This window comes from Alternaria arborescens (genome assembly GCF_004154835.1).
Source record: "Alternaria arborescens strain FERA 675 chromosome Unknown contig_4, whole genome shotgun sequence".
In the NCBI taxonomy this organism is placed as follows: domain Eukaryota; kingdom Fungi; phylum Ascomycota; class Dothideomycetes; order Pleosporales; family Pleosporaceae; genus Alternaria; species Alternaria arborescens.
This window is the reverse complement of record NW_021167859.1, coordinates 550,857-566,799: the sequence shown is the minus strand read 5'-3', so window position 1 is coordinate 566,799 and position 15,943 is coordinate 550,857. Positions and strand designations below refer to the sequence as shown.

At 51.1% G+C, this 15,943-nt stretch overlaps 7 protein-coding genes across 7 annotated transcripts; 1 reads left to right on the top strand and 6 right to left on the bottom strand.

Moving 5' to 3' along the window:
* Positions 1-1,023: 1,023 nt before the first annotated feature.
* On the bottom strand, positions 1,024-1,912 carry AA0111_g2288 (hypothetical protein; the record flags this gene model as incomplete). The annotated part of the gene is made up of 2 exons (XM_028648042.1): positions 1,024-1,703; positions 1,768-1,912. 2 exons carry the CDS (start codon positions 1,910-1,912, stop codon positions 1,024-1,026), a joined length of 825 nt encoding a protein of 274 aa, XP_028509980.1.
* A 525-nt stretch (positions 1,913-2,437) lies between these two features.
* Positions 2,438-3,153, bottom strand: AA0111_g2287 (hypothetical protein; the record flags this gene model as incomplete). The annotated part of the gene is made up of 2 exons (XM_028648041.1): positions 2,438-2,747; positions 2,924-3,153. 2 exons carry the CDS (start codon positions 3,151-3,153, stop codon positions 2,438-2,440), a joined length of 540 nt encoding a protein of 179 aa, XP_028509977.1.
* Positions 3,154-3,638: 485 nt separating this feature from the next.
* Positions 3,639-5,947, top strand: AA0111_g2286 (hypothetical protein; the record flags this gene model as incomplete). Its single annotated transcript, XM_028648040.1, has 2 exons — positions 3,639-3,928; positions 3,982-5,947. The coding sequence occupies 2 exons, from the start codon at positions 3,639-3,641 to the stop codon at positions 5,945-5,947; spliced, it is 2,256 nt and encodes a 751-aa protein (XP_028509976.1).
* Positions 5,948-6,438: 491 nt separating this feature from the next.
* On the bottom strand, positions 6,439-7,612 carry AA0111_g2285 (hypothetical protein; the record flags this gene model as incomplete). Its single annotated transcript, XM_028648039.1, has 3 exons — positions 6,439-6,695; positions 6,750-7,168; positions 7,242-7,612. 3 exons carry the CDS (start codon positions 7,610-7,612, stop codon positions 6,439-6,441), a joined length of 1,047 nt encoding a protein of 348 aa, XP_028509979.1.
* Positions 7,613-8,274: 662 nt separating this feature from the next.
* Positions 8,275-9,052, bottom strand: AA0111_g2284 (hypothetical protein; the record flags this gene model as incomplete). Its single annotated transcript, XM_028648038.1, has 3 exons — positions 8,275-8,426; positions 8,483-8,779; positions 8,935-9,052. 3 exons carry the CDS (start codon positions 9,050-9,052, stop codon positions 8,275-8,277), a joined length of 567 nt encoding a protein of 188 aa, XP_028509978.1.
* Positions 9,053-9,494: 442 nt separating this feature from the next.
* Positions 9,495-12,087, bottom strand: AA0111_g2283 (Ubiquitin carboxyl-terminal hydrolase 14; the record flags this gene model as incomplete). The annotated part of the gene is made up of 3 exons (XM_028648037.1): positions 9,495-9,639; positions 9,693-11,919; positions 12,060-12,087. 3 exons carry the CDS (start codon positions 12,085-12,087, stop codon positions 9,495-9,497), a joined length of 2,400 nt encoding a protein of 799 aa, XP_028509973.1.
* Positions 12,088-12,450: 363 nt separating this feature from the next.
* Positions 12,451-15,713, bottom strand: AA0111_g2282 (hypothetical protein; the record flags this gene model as incomplete). The annotated part of the gene is made up of 4 exons (XM_028648036.1): positions 12,451-13,692; positions 13,745-14,613; positions 14,666-15,245; positions 15,291-15,713. The coding sequence occupies 4 exons, from the start codon at positions 15,711-15,713 to the stop codon at positions 12,451-12,453; spliced, it is 3,114 nt and encodes a 1,037-aa protein (XP_028509972.1).
* Positions 15,714-15,943: the final 230 nt, after the last annotated feature.

The following is a 15,943-nucleotide window of genomic DNA, read 5'->3' as shown; positions in this document are numbered from 1 at the left end:
TACCATTTCATCAGTAGCACGGCCAATCTCCTCCGTGGTATGCTTTTCCAGAATAACTTCTTTAATGCGTCCTTGTCACAGTCACAGTAGAGGATTCTACATAGCCATTACTACGCCAATAACATTCCAGAACAAAAGAGAACTCACTGGTGAAGACATGCCCTTCTTCACATGCCAGAGCAAACAAACATTCAATACTCTGGTCGGCCTGAATACTCGTCCCCATTTCGCGATGCCCTCTGTCAAGGCTTGGTGCATATGTCGAATTTGTAGTCTAATTTGTATACTATAAGAGGTATGTGTGTAGAACTGGGTACTTTGGTTGCATCCTGCCTGCGTATAAGCATTCGTACGTTGGACATACGGTATTATCGGGAGAATCCTGGGCGTTGGCACAGGCAGGCTATATCCTGCTATTGAAAGACGACTCATCATCGTCTTCTAAATTGCGATGCTTTGTGAGCCTGAAGTCATGTAGGTGGTGGCGTAGAGAGTGCGGTTTCGTCTCTGATACATTCTTTTCACCATTTATCGGTCCCTGCGTCGAGTGAATCCCAATTCACCGGCGATCCTCCTTGAGAAAACGGGTCTGAAGAACTCCAAGATCGAAGGCTGATGCCGTGCCATAGCTGTGAGTATGCTGTATGGGAACAGCTCGTAGTGCGGGTAAATAAAGAGTGGCTTAAAGTAGCAGAGTCGTATAAGATAAGAAAGATACTAATCGCGTCTGAGTCCTGGCAAAGTTTATGAGGTTTGAGTGGAGTCTGCTTACCGCTAGCCACGTGTGAGGAAATAAGGCAAGAGCGAAGCAGAATATTGTCCCACGCACGTCTTCCTACTGTTGCTCACGTGGTATCCCAATGGTCAGTACAGTACGGAGAAATTCCAAGGATACTGGTATCCATTGAACAGCTGCCTCGAAAGCATGCCTGTAGGTCTTTACATAATCTTACACTAGTACTCTCCATATCCTGACGCCATACGAACTCCTTATAAAACTCCATCACACACATTTTCTTATTCTTATATAGCAAGATGCGTCATAGTTTGCCCTTGCTTAACCTGCGGACCCAACGTCGGTAGCGGCTTGTACTTCTGCTGTTGCACTGGTGTCCTACTCGTTCCTGGCAACGTGTTTGTCCCCGGATAAGGCTTCTTTGGATCCGGCTTCTTCTGCTCGACAGGCGGTGTAAACGGCTTTGGCATACCGGGCTTAACCGCTGCCTTCTTGGTCGTTGGGTACGTGGGTTTCGGCATGTTGTTGGTGTCTGGAAAAGCCTTTGGAAGAGTCTTGTTTGGTGTGGCTCCGGGACCTTTGAAGGGTGGAATGGATCTCGTGGCTCCACCAATAGCTTTCTGACCACCACCTACAAGGCCTCCGGTGGCCTTTGTGGCGTTGCTTGTTACGTTGCCCACTGTACTATTTGCGCGACCTACAACTCCCCCAGTGACTCTGGAAGCGCCGCCTGCTACACCCCCAACGGTCTTCTTCGCTCCTCCGACCGCGCCATTGACTTGGTTGTTTCCCGGGTACTTCTTTGCGCCTATGGGTACTCCACTGGTAGTCGGCTTGTTGCTCGCAGGGGTCGAGTTCGAGCGCTTGATCGCAGGCTTTCGTGCTGTAGAGGGAAGGGCTTTGCCCGTCGGTTTGTATGTTTGTCCAGTGATTGCACTGCCATAGTTCGTTGCTTTTTTCTCGATCCCTAGACGCATGTCAGTGAGTCTTGAAGAAACATACGTGGCCGGGCAAGATAAGGGCCAACATACCGTTTCCTACGCTCCTTCCGCTATTCTCAATCATGTCTCCAACCTTGATAAGTGCATTCCCTCCATATTCGCCCGCCGTCTTCTTTCCAGCGTCTACGAAACCTTCCACTGAGTTCCAGATGATATTTGAGATGAAGCTCGTCATTCTGCAGATCGTATAGCAAGCTTCAGATTTCAATTGTGATCGAAAACTAGGTCTAAGGAAGAGCTATGGTAGTATCGTAAGAGAGCTCCCAAAATCTAGACTGCTGGACCCCAGACCATGATGGCCGATGATGAATATCTCTAGCGCCACCACGACTTGAACCGGTTTCGCTACCCGTAGCATGCAGGGGGGCTCGCTGCCGCCCCGCGTCAAATGACGTTGTTGTGGCACGGCAAAGTGGGCCTGAACCAAAGTCCTGGATGGCGATCTCTGGTGCAGGTTTTAGCTTGTGTAATAGCTCTATGCGATGGCATGTCACTGGCCAGCTATGCCGTACATGGCTGAGGCTGAGTATCACAATATTGTATGTTTGTCGTTCAAGTCATTATTATGTCTTTCGTCGATCATGCTATTCGTACAAAGTGCGCTACTACTATGGAAACCTTTTCGTTACATATCCGATAACGCCATTGGAAAAAAAGAAACGCTCATTACTACTCATTGCTTTGGACAAAACATTACAAACTAAGCACCTTGTCTAGCCTTCTCGGCGCAGATTAGCGCAATGATACGACTCAATTCTGCGCTCTGGGCAAACTGCTCTTGCTTGGTCTTGTCGTCTACATCCTCACACGCTGCGATGTCGTTACTGACTGTCAACATGCGGTTTTGGAGCGTGAGTAGCTTGGCGAGGGTGTTGTCGAGGAAAGGTGCGCTGAACGTGATGTTGGTTGGGGAGGCGCCGTTGTTAGGCATGCGCATCTCGAGTTTCCGGGGTGGCTTCTTTCCAGAGTTTGATGGAGCAGATTGTTGTTGTTGCTGCTGTGGTTGGGGCCTATGGAAGGTCTTGTTAGCAGATGCACGTCGGGATAACAGACAGCGCAATAGGGGTTCAAGTTTTCGTCGGTAGATGGTAGCGCAGCCCTGGTTTTCAACACCGTTGGACCCAGAACCAGAGAAACGCTGCCAGGGGAAATCCAAGGAAATCCGAGAAATTTCAGGGAAACTCACTTCTCACGCTCAACAAAAGTCATGTTCTCCGCCATCTCCGCAACGCGATTCGCGATTCTCGAAGCCATGATAGTGTATGGTGACATCTGAGCTTGCGACGCTCCGTTGGTTGCGCCGTTTGTCTGAGGCTTCTTGTTCGCACTCTGAGCAGGCTTCTTCGCAGACCTAGAGGCGGTGGTCTTGTTGGCGGTGCGCTTGACGGGCGCGGATGCTACTGAGGCTGCGGGCATGTTGAAGGATGTGATGTCTAGTTTCGAATCAAATCTGTAATGTTTATCAGCTCCAGGTTCAGATGGATATTTGAAAGCTGCTCGCGTGCACTACTCGAACATGCGCCTGGGTCGACAGCTGCAAAGATTTAACGTACCGCTATTTTTGTGAGTGTATGATGTGATTCCTGGAAGAAGGGATGCAGTGGAGGCAGTCTTAGAAATTGGTGTCTACCGGAGCGAGTATAGTGTTACTGAAGTAGCTTAATGACCTAACGAAGGGGTACCGGTGCTTCGAATATCTTGCTTGCTGACTTGGTCGCACGCCGCCACACATCGACGTCATCCGACGGCTCGCTGACAGGGGTTGACGACGCGCAAGTGGAGCATCCATCTTGATCTCGAACCGTTGCCCTGCACTGACGTCGCGGGTAACCCGCCACTGGTGCTGGTAGTCGTGTTTGACGTTTGAACTTCAATGTTCGCTCGTGTGCGAATTGTGAAAGATGTCGCCTGCTAATGTTACGAAGAAGCCGGTCGTCACCAAGTCGCCGGCTGCGAAACCCCCTGTGAAGAAGGCAACGGCTCCAAAGCCGACCCCAACCAGCCAATCAGCATCCAAGCGGCCAGTACCAGCTGCCGTCCAGAGGAAGAAGAAAGATGACCTTGGTGCTGGATTAAGGATTTCGAAAGAAAATGTCGAGGCGCATCCAGCTGGACCACCGCGTTTTGGAGAGTTAACACAGGCTGAACGCGCCTTCACGTTAGCCTCAACGTTCTTGTCTGGCGTTCTGGCGTAAGCATATCTCTGTGCCAGCCTCCAGATACACACCAACTAACGCACAACAGTATAAGCGCATCTCAATTCCTGGGCGCGCCGCTGAAGCTCATTGACCCGCAGTTCTACGATGGGTACATGGCATACACTAAGGAATGTTTTGCCATCTTGATCACCTGTCTAACCCAATGGTGGGCCCCAACTGTCGTCCGTGTATCTGGCGACTCCAGTATGGTCGGTCAACTCATCAAGCGCAAAGACGGATCTCTACAATGTAACTTTGCTGATCGCCTGGTTCTCATGGCCAACCACCAACTCTACACTGACTGGCTGTACCTCTGGTGGATTGCTTACACAAACAACATGCACGGTTTCATCTACATTATCCTGAAAGAGTCATTGAAGAATATCCCTATCATTGGGTGGGGTGCTCAGTTCTACAATTTCATCTTCTTATCCAGGAAATGGGAGGAGGATCAACGGACATTCAAGAAACATCTGACCAAGCTGAACAAGAAGGGAGATCCTATGTGGCTAATCATATTCCCGGAAGGGACCAACCTGTCTAAAACCACACGCGAGAAGAGTCAGAAATGGGCACAGAAAAATGGTTTGCAGGACATGAAGCATCAACTACTCCCACGCAGCACTGGTCTCAAGTTCTGTCTGAACGAGTTGAGAGAAACCACCGATTGGCTGTACGACTGCACCATCGCATACGAAGGTGTACCAGAAGGTCAATTTGGTCAGGATATCTTTACCTTGCGCTCTTCTTTCTTCGAGGGAAGACCTCCGAAATCAGTAAACATGCATTGGCGACGATTTCATCTCGATGATATCCCATACGAGAATACGCACGCTTTTGAGGTCTGGCTGAGAAACCGATGGAGGGAGAAGGACTATATGCTCGAATATTTCAGTCGCCACACTCGCTTTCCTGCAGAAGACTTCTGGAAGAACCATTTGGATATGGATACCAAGAGTGAGAGCAGCAGAGGTAACGGAAGCAAGACCATTCGAACAGTGCCGCGGCCCGCGGTGCAGATTGAGACAGAAGTTAAGTCAGGAAACTGGAACGAGTTCGTCAAAATTTTCGCACCGATAACGTCCGTCATGATGGCCTTGACAGTAGCCTACGGCGCTTCGCCTGCAGACCTACCCATACCTGGCGGGAAAGAGTTCTTCGAGAATCACATCAAGACGCTGCTAGGTCAAGGTGGCGAGATGAAAGGCCTACCAAGTCCAGAGCAACTGGAAAAGATGATAGAAGGCGCTGCGCAGATGGGCGCCGCACAGGCAGCAGGACCAAAAGAAGTCCCAGAAGTCCAGCGTCTTACGCAAGAAAACCTGGCCAAGTTAGTCAAGGAAACAGCGATAGCAAGTGGCGCTGTAATGCCAAATGGAATGAGAAGAGCAAGCACAGCAATCCCAGGTGCACCTACGAAGACCTTGGAAACGCCAACCGCCACCACCCCGGCCGCAAGGCGAGCCCAGAGTGCCATCAACCTTCCAACGTCATCCGCAAAGAAGCCTACCACTGCTGCTGCACCAAAGCCAGGCACCGCCGCACACGCCCGAATAAACTCTACGTCAGCGGCAACTAAGAAGCCCACCCCGACACCTACAGGCCCGATGAAAGAAATGATGACCGCTTCGGGTGTCATGATTAAGGTGCCTCAAACGGAAGTCGAGCAAGCTAAGAAAACCGGTACACTCACCATGAAAAACGGTGTCAAGATCAAGGTTGGTAAGGATGAGATTGAGAAAGCTCAGGAGAACAAGGGAACAACATTCATGACAGCAGGCGGAGTGCCAATCAAAGTCACCCCTAGTGGCGCTGTGCAAGTGCCCCAAAAGGTGGATAAGGGGCAAGCGGTCAAGAAGACGGGAGAGTTGGCAAAGAAGATGGATGCTATTTCTACGCCAGCGAAGAAAGCTCCCAGCAAAATAGCCTCAGGTACGAATGGGACTGTGAAGAAGACCTCTGCAGCGAATGGGACTGCAAAAAAACCAGTCGTTGCACCAAGGAAGCTTTGAGATGATTTCTTATGATTGCTATGGACAAGTGTTCAGAGCACAGCATAATTAGGGTTAAGATATACACGGCTAGGCGTTGGGCATGTCTGTTTGCTTGTATGTAAGACACGAACATATTATCTTTCGAATCGCAGCAAGGAATCCTCCTCGGACACTAGTCATGTGAATAGCGATGTCGCCAGCGTTTGCTGTACCGGGAACATACACAGAAACATGCAGCAGCTCGAACACTCTTTTCCTTACTTGCTGTACCAAGTCGTCTTCTTAACATCAGTGCCCCTCCATTCCCATCGCTCGAGCACACGTCCATCGTTTGTTATCGCACCGCTACACAATCTGTTAAATCACCATCTCTGCATAAGAATGAATGCTTAGAACAAGGCAGTAAGCCTCGTGAAAATTGCAAACACTGCTGTTGAATCAGGCAAGAAAGATGCAGACAACATGACATGCGGAGATACCGCACGACGCAAAGATCCATGCAACAAACATTACCTCTTCTTCCTGGCAAGCTCTTCTTGCTGTAATTTGTGCATCTTGGCTCTTGCGCTCTTGCTGCCACCCAGCTTGGGGCCTGTGATGGGCGGCGGCGCACCCTTGACGGCGGGAGCAGCTGGTTTGCGAGCTTGTTGTTTCGCTTGCATGGATTCGTAGTATTCGGAGCGAAATTGCTCGACGAGGGCGTCGTCGGTGTTGACGGAAGGGTTGACGTGGGGGTTTGTGGGAGTGGTGGAGTCGAAGAAGTCGACTGGAGTATATGTCAGTCAGGGGATTGTCATTGTAAGGTTGAGAGAGAACATACGTTTGGCTTCTCGGAGCACTGCCTCGACCATTTGGTCGCGTCGTTTATCTTCGTCGGTCTTCCCGTTGGCTTTGGGCTTGCGCCACGCGTAGCCGTACTTGTCTCGCCGTGCTTTGCTTGCTGGCGGCTCAGGCTCGCCCTTGTCCCATCGTTTCCAGGCTTGTTCCGTGCGTGCAGCAGCTTCTGGGCCCAGGTCTACTTCCTCAAGCTTGCCCTGGCCTGCCGCCAATCGGTTGCTGTGCTCGTTATCCGCTGGACTGCCAGTGCTAGCGGACGTGCCATGCGCCGCTGCGCTCGAAGCAAAGGTATGTTGCAGGTCTGGTGCGATGGTTACTACAGAAGCCTGGAGATGACTTGGTATGGGCCAGCCGTATTGGCGATAGTTCTTTTCAGCCATGCGAGCTTCTACATATTCCGACCTAGCACATTAGCCTCCGTGCTTGACGTTGCCCTACTTGGAGCATTTTACAGTCTTCTGGACAGTCCACTTACATCTGCCTGTCATCGCGATCTACGACCTGCCCCGTTTGCGCGACGAAGCGACTCGTATACTGGTCTGGCCGGGGTGCTTCTACTTGCACCGAATCAGTCCGCGATGGTTCTACTTTGCGTACGGTTTCCTTCAGGCGATCTCGTGGGCGCTTTCGGTTGCGCAATATTTCCTTCAAGTTCGGAACCGACTCTTCTTCGTCGTTGGCATCTTTCGGCGGCGGTTGCGCATCGTCCAGAGTCGCAGCATCGGGCAAATGTGAGGCGGAGACAGTAGGCGCGTCGTCTTCGGCAAAGACGCGCTTCGGATGCGCGATCTTGCGGCGCTTGAATCGTATAGCGGGCGGCGCTTCGTCTTGTTGTACTGTCGACATGGCTGAAGATTTGCACAAGAGTAGGTTGAGAGGCGTGCATCGATTACATGTCGATACGCGGAGGAACTAGGGTCACGAACCATGGAAGGGTCCAACGTCATAGATCTTCCATAACATTCACCACTTGATCTAGCAAATTGCGTGTTATTCACAGTGCATGGAGACGGACGTATGTGGGAACGATCTGCATCTAACAGTAACTCTGGGGTACATGTAATGCCGCAAGGCTGATGTACACTTTCACGCATCCACTATCTGATCAAAAGGATCATCAGATCTAGAGCACCTACATGGCGTGACACTCAGCTCATAAGACCAGCAGTTAGCCGACTTCCGCTTTCATATACCATGACTGAAGTAGCCTGCTAGTTTTACATCCCCTACTCCTGTGCTGTTATTATTCATACATTGAGTTATCAGCGCGAGAGCCAGCTCAAAGTCTTCTTTCGCATTTACAAATTCTGTTCATTGCGATGTAAGATAAGTACTTCTCAGCCTACTATACAGGAAGCCAGCCGCCATAACGCTCAAACGCCCAAGTCATACCCGGTACATTGAGTAGCGAAAGACTGATACAGGTAATATCAAGCAACTTCCTCAATCGTTCTCATCGCCATCCCTATCCACATGGTATCAATTTACATCGCCATCCTAGTCTCCCTTTAGGCCGTTGCAGAGGAAACGGTCTCGATCTCAACCTTTGGCAGCGGCGCAGACTTGCCGCCGAGGTCTGTTTGCCGTGCGTTGGGGTTCTTCGTGTAGTAGTTGGAGATTGCGGATTTGATGGCATCTTCAGCAAGCATGGAGCAATGCACTATAAGCAGTTAGTATCTCGACCCTATCCATTGTTTTTGCGAAATGGGTACTCACGCTTTACAGGTGGTAGGCAAAGCTCCTTTGCAATCTCTGTGTTCTTAATCCTCGATGCGTCCTCCAGTGTCATACCCCGAACCAATTCGGTGAGGTAACTTGAGCTAGCGATCGCGCTACCGCAGCCGAAGGTCTTGAACTTGACGTCGCTGATGGTGTTGTTGTTAGGGTCGACACGGATCTGGAGCTTCATGACATCGCCACACGCGGGCGCGCCGACGAGTCCAGTACCGACGTCGGTATCGGTCTTAGACATGGAACCAACATTGCGTGGCTTGTTGTAGTGATCGAGCAGTGCTGCGGATGTTAGCTGAGCGTTCTCGTACGGATATAAGTCGGAAATGGTGGTGCAATGACGAGGTGATTGTCATGGAACGCCTTTATCGCCACCACGTCGACTTCTCGAACAAACAGTATGGGGAACTTATCTTTCTCGTGGTACTGCCGCCGACCGACTGCTGAAACTGCAGGGGCTGCTGTGCGAATGGGCGAAACGATGCTGGGCCTGGCGGCGGTTGCGAGCACTCTTCCGGCCTGAGCAGGCACTGCTGCTGCGACTCTCCTGAACATGGTGGTGGTCGATATGTGCGGTGTTTCGAGGTTCTGTGATGTGGATTTTGTGTTTTGGCAGCGGTTTGGATAGCGTGTTGATGTTGGTGTAGGTGTAGCGGAGGTGGATGGCGATCGAGGAATTGAAGTAATGATTAGGAAAAGCGATGGTCGGCGACGTAAGTCCGTGCACGATATACCCCACACTTATCACATATTCTGGAATCAGCTCGGAGAAAAGCTCCAGTTCTCCGACGAGCGAACATCAGTTGCACCCTTATCAGATGAGACTCCAGCTTCATTCAGGCTACGCCTGCAGCTAGTCCGTGCTATCTTGACATGGTCTAGCAGCTTGCGCCGCAATGCTCCTGACCCCTTCTCTGTTCGCCGTATCGTCAATGTTAATGCTAATCCGACACAACTCCGCTTTCGCTATGCTAGTCCGAGACCTAGACCCGCCACCTTACAAACGCCTGAAGAAATATACATAGGCAAACTTCTTCATCTCCTCCACGTCGGCTGCCTTAGCGACCTTCTCGTCGTTAAAGAGCACCCATGATGCAGCTTGATCATCTGGCAACTGCTTGCGCACAAACGCGACATAGTGGCTGTTATATGTTAGCACATTCTCATACGTGGTAAAAGAGTGCGATAGACTCACCCAGCATGTATCGAGCTACCCTTGTGGCATACGATGGACTGCAGTTGGAAGTTTGCAGGCAGCGCCTCGCTACCAGCCAATGGCTTCTCTGTTGGCTCAGCAGGTCCTTCAGAGCCACCGCCTTCGTCAAAGTCGCCGGGTGCATCCGGGTGACTAAACAGCCAGTCGACAGCACGCTCCATATCACCGCCTGTTTCCTTTAAAGCCTGACGTGCTTGGGGAGCATTGAATCCCATGGCCCCTAGGTTCTCAATCTTCTCAGGGTCGAGAACAGATGCAGCAGCCGCGCCTCCGCCAGAACCAGCATTGAAGTCGACAGGATCATCGATATCTGGATCCTCCATATGTGAGAATAGCCAGGTCGTTGCTGCTTCAGCATCTTCATTGCCAGTGGCATGCAGAGCCTTCTCACATCTGACCCTAGGGAAACCCATGGCTTCGAGCATCGATAGTGCAGCTTCGTTAGGTGACCATTTTGAACCTCCAGCCGCTCCTGTGTCTGCGTCTTCTGGAAGAAGCTCCTCACCTTCGCTCAATCCCTTTGACTTGTAGGCGTCGAAAGAGAACGGTTCATCGTTGACAATAACGGGAACATCTTGCTTGGTGGGCACCCAGTTGACCAGTTCGAAGCGCCTGGCATTGACAGCCAATACTGAAGGGAAAGTCTTGAACATGCTCCTCTTCGTGAATCCATCCTTGCTGCCACACGCACCGCAAGTAAGCTCGACCAATTCTTCAGCTGTAAAGATGTCGAGACACTCCTTCAGCGATACTGGCTCAAACTCTTCCTTCTCTTCCGTTTTGCCGTTTCTATCGGTAACGTCCATCTGCGAGTCTTTCGGGATTCTGCGGATGGGAACTGGGATAGAGATATTCTCCTGCTCGTCTGTCTTGTACCGAACACGTTTACAGCTAACACACTGTAGCCGTTGCTCCATGGCAAAGCGGAAGGCGCCGACTGGATCCTTATGAGGCTCAACATGCTTACTGCGTGAGACTAGTTGAAGCATATGCAAAAGTAGTTCGAACGCATCCTGTTGTCGCATAGTTGAAAACTCAGCGTGGCCTCTTCCGATCAGATGTTTGAGCATGGCAGGCGCAAGGCCGCGCTGGTGTGGAACCGCAGGGCTATGCTCGCTGGTAGTGACGTCGCTGTCCGGCTTTGAATACCGACCTGAGATCATTCCATCGGCGATCTTGCGTAGCTGAGTTTCTAGATCTTCGGCGGGTAGCGGTGTCTGCGGTGGGGCTTCGTTAGGGAGATAATACCGGTCCTTGAACTCTTGGATCGAGAACAAAGCCTGGAGGGTACTATTAAGGTAGCAACTGTTGCCCAAGTTTTTCAAGCCTGTGAAGTTTGGTCCGAATAATGGTTGTAGCTCTTTGCCGTCTTCAGTCACCATAGCAAAATCCCATCGCAAATTCTGCTCGACCTGCATCTCCGTAAGACTCTTCTCTGTCTTGACCCTATCTTTGATGTTGATACCCCAGTGTGCTAGATGGTCAGGCAGCTCAGGATCTATGCGCTCTTCGTCACAAGCGTAACAGTAAATATCGGCCGTACCATCCGCGGTGAGAGATCCGAGCTTGACTGCAACCGGATGACCGGTCGACTTTGTGTGTCCAACGCCGTGTGAATTGCCACCAACGCCACCGAATTGCTGACGGCCACAACCCAAATTGCCGCAGGTCAAGCATAGCCAAAGGTTTTCGTTGAGCTCACACTCGGAACAATGGCCCAAGCTTTGAGACTCTATCTGTCGCGCTGCCTGCTGTTCCAAGCAGAGTGTATGTTCGCAGGCGGTCAACTCTTGCTCCCATGCCTTGACTTCCTGCTGCTTCGCAAATGTGTTCGCCTTGAGAACTGCGTCTACAATATCCGGAAGCTTTCCTGAGCTCTTGTCTACATCGTCGACGCCGCACTCATAGCATTTGACTTGGGTCGTGGTATCGTACCGGTCAGACTCGGTTTCAGCTGCAACGGCGAGCTTCGTCATCTTTTGAGGGGGCTCATCGCGCGTGACCCTCTTGCGTGTGCGCTTGATGTTCAGGACGAGTGGGTGGTTCGTAGAAGAAACATGGAGGAGAGCATGGTTTCGATCACTCGTACATCCACCGTTGAAACAGTAGAGGCACACATCAAGGCCGGTGGGGTCATCGATCGAGTCAAAGCACTGCGTGCAGTCTTCCCGGTATACAGACTGTGTTGGTCCTGGCGGATGGAGCTCTGGATCATGTTAGCATGGTGTAGATGGAGCATGTAGCTACACATCCCGTCAAGGCGACAAGGCGCGGCGGGCATGGTTGCCACTCTTCACGTCTTTCGTTGTGCAAGAATAGAACCTAGGCATGACAATGGGGGCTTACCGGGCGCGTTCACGTGTGTGCAAGCCATGCTTGGTGGAATTTGCAGCGAGGCAAGGTAAGGTGTTGGATGTCGCGACGGGTTGCATGTAAATTGATTTGTTTGGTATGACATAGGCTAGGCTTCCAGAGCGAGCTCCCCGCGGCGGGGCCGATAAAAGTGGGTACACTACCGCCACTACCAGAAGAGAGATAATCACCACGCGAGCGCTCCACCTTCTGCCTGGGAGCTTACGCCCGACTTGACACACGCTTCTAGAATTACATTGCTGAATCTGGAGTTTGAGTCACAATGAACACGGTATTGTGTCGAGGAGCTTGATTGCATTTATCGACCAACTGTATCAGAAGCTGTGCTAGTTGAGTTCCCTTACGCCCTTCCCTGAAGAACCGCCTATTTTCCTTGCTGTCGTGCATTGATAGACCAGTTTTGGAACTGAGTGAACAGCACCGGCTGTAATGGAGACTTCTTGTCTGCAAACCACTGCTTCTGAGTCTCGGCGTAAACGTCCACCACACCAGCATAGTTTGCTTTCTCGAGACCAACAAGCACCTTTACTACGTGTAAGCTGGCGGAGCCACATGCATCCGCATGGACCTTTGCGCCGTTCCCTAGCTTCGCCTCCTCATGGATTCCCTTCAGTAGCTCCCATACATCCTCGGTGTTCTCTGGCTTCGGGAGGGGTGCTTTGCGCTTCGTGCGGGTATCGAAGAAGGATTTCAGCATCTTGGCCGCTTTGTCTGCCGTCTGCTTGTTTGCGTTGGCTCGAGTACGACGGAGTACTGGGAGGAGAATTTCCAGAGTAAGCGGGTTGGAATATTGCTTCTCCATGTACACGGCAAGCAGATCTAGGACTCTCGACTTAAATTGAACCACGTTCTGCTTAGCGTCTTCCCGCTCCTTCTTCTTGCTTGTTGTCTTGCTTCGCTCCTTGAAGATCTTGCTGAGGTGTGGGTCAAGCGCCATCATCTGATCGTCGTCCATGTCAGACTCGTCGGATGTCTCTTCCGCCGCGTCACCGTCCACATTCGGCTTCGACGTCTGAAGAGTCAAGGCCAGCATGTTGTTGAATTGAGTCAACTCTGCATCTTCCTCGCTATCTTCATCCTCGTCGCTTGCGTCGCTGTCGTCATCCTCGGAGTCCGAATTAGAGGATTCAGAGGCAGCGTCGCTGTCCGACTCTCCCTCATCGACCATCTCAACGTCTGAGTCATCTTCTTCGTCATCACTTGAATCTTCACCCTCAACGTCTTCATCACCCTGGTTGAATAGCTCTTTCTGTCCCTCGAGGTTTTCTTCGGTATCCAGGATTTCAGTCAAGGACCGCAGTCCTTCAGCACTAATCTCTGATGCGAAGATAGCAAATGCTTCCTCTCCGATTCGACGGAATAGTGTTCGCGTGTTCCCCGAGAAGGAGAGTACGATCTCGACAAAGGCATTTTGACCATCGGAAGTCGAGACCTTGTTCTTCTTCTTTGATGACGTCTTTCGTGACGCCTCGAAGGCTTTGTAGGACGCATCTAGATCATCAAGCATCATGACGGCATCCCCCTCGCCATTGTAGGCTTGCAAGAGCGTTAGTGAGTACAAGAGCATAAAGCCTTGTGCTGCCAGCTCGTTACCGGCTATCGAACCCTGTAATGCCATGTTAGCCAAACGACAAATGAACAGGAAGTGACATGCTTACTGTCGCAGAGATGGCGTCGAGTGTATTCAACGCCTTGTCCATAGTGCTCAGAACCGATGCGTCTGCCTTGAAAGCAAGATCCAGTTTGGCAGACTTGTCGCTCTTGGCTCTTATCATGTCTAGAACCATGAGGGCGACATCTGAGCGAGCACCCAACTTTACATCCAGTAACTTGGTCAGACAAGATGATAGGCGCTCTTGGAACATTGCCCGACTCCGATCACTGATAGCGGGAAGAGGCACCTTCTTAGTATCTGCACTCTTTGAAGGAATGAAATAAGCACACTCAACCAGTGTCTCCAAGACTTCTCGCAGCCAGTTAGACTTTCGCTCATCTGCGGCGCGACCTTCCCGTCGATGGGCAACATCTTTCTTGAAGGTTTTCTCGTTGAACTTTTCGTATCGCTTGTATTGTCTGACTGTGTTCAACAACAGGTCGGCAATGGCCTGCCGGCGACTGTCTGCAACTGTTTGTTCCTCACAATCAGGACGCAGAATCAGTGACTTGAGATGTCGTACAATCTTCATCAAGCTTTTGTCATCCGCCGATGCGAGGATCTGCTCGAGCGTTTTCGTCTTGGTGATGCGGTCGAACTCAATGCTGCCGTGCTTCGAAGTCAATGCAACAAAAATAGGGAGGGCTGTTCCATCTTCCTGATCGACTCTGAGCTGGACGGAGCTCAACGCAGCGAGCGCGGCCGAATGGAGGAACCTGTCTTCCTTTTTGCTTTGGTTGATAAGGGTACGCATCAAATTTGGACTGAACAACGCAGACACAGCCCCATCTGGCACACGGGTGATCATGCTACTCAGCAACTTGAAGCCCCAGGCTTTACGTTCGTGGGACGCTGAGGAAGAGAAAAGGTTGCCTATCACAGTCAGTCATACAAGCTAACCACTCTTTTAGATGGTTCGACTTACTGTCTACAGTGTCGATCCAAAATTGCGGAAACTCAACCTTGTCCTTAGAATCACTCTTGCTTTGCTCATCCCTTTGCAATATCTCGGCAAATGCGAGGTCCCAGGTGAAAGACGGGTTCGGGTTCGTAGTCCCGGTCTTCGTGGTTTCGTCTTTTGCATCTTCTGACTCGCTCTTGTTGAAGTCTTCCTTCAAGATTTTGGCAAGCCGAGAGCGTTCTTTCTTTGCTAATGGGTCTTTATCGTGCCAGACACCCTCGGGCAGTGCCTCTGGATAATGTGCTTTGACGGTAAGCCACACTGCCACACCCTCGGGCGTGGAGACAAGCTTGAATGTGTTGAGTCGTTCCAATACTTCTTCGGCACATTTTCGGTACTGTAGTTGACCTTTCAGACTTCTCACTGCTTCGACCAGTACCATCCCGCATTCTTCCCGTAACCACGGGATATCACGTGCCATTCGATAGACATTGTCCAAGAGCTTGTTCCAGGAGTCCAGCGAGAGTTCCGGTTCAAGGAGTATTGATGATTGCATAATGGCCTTGAAACCAAACAGTTTTCCAATGGTATGGTCCCGTTTTTCCTGTGTCTGTTAGCTTCGCAATATTTAGCATATCTGCAGTCCTACCTTTCCGGGTACGTTGCCTTTGGCTTTGGTCTTCTCTTCCACCATCTTGATGACGGTTGCCGCGTCAAGCTGCGAATCCTCGGCATCATCCTTTGCTGCTGCAAAACGTTGCCGTAACAACTCGGTCAGCGTGAGCGAGAATCCGACCCTGGCAGCTTTACGCTGACTGCAAAGACCTTTGATCAGGCGTACTAGCGCATCCTCCACATCTTTGGCCGATGGCTTGTTTTCGGGCGAAAAGTTGACGATGATTTGTTTGGCGGCTTCAAGACGAACATCATCTTCCTCGGCTGCCAGGTCTGCGTAAAGCTTGGAGAGCTTCACCTGGTCTGTATTACTTTGTCTGCGCCGTTTTGCGGGGGCTTCCTCCACTTTTTCGATTTGATCCGCCTCGCGCTCCCTCTTGCGTATTTTGCTGCCCATTTTACTTGATTTGCTGATGAATGTATTGGACTTTGTCGCGTTGCGACTTTCGAGAAAAGTCAAGCACGGTTTCCAGAAAATTTGGGTGCTAACCATATATGGGCTAGTTGCTCAATGTCCAGCCACCGCTAACGTTGACGGGGGTCGTGCGCGACTATGAGCATGGGGACTTCTCCGAAATCTGTGTAGGAATACAGGACGTCGAGATTCGTCAGGACTTTGTGCCAAGC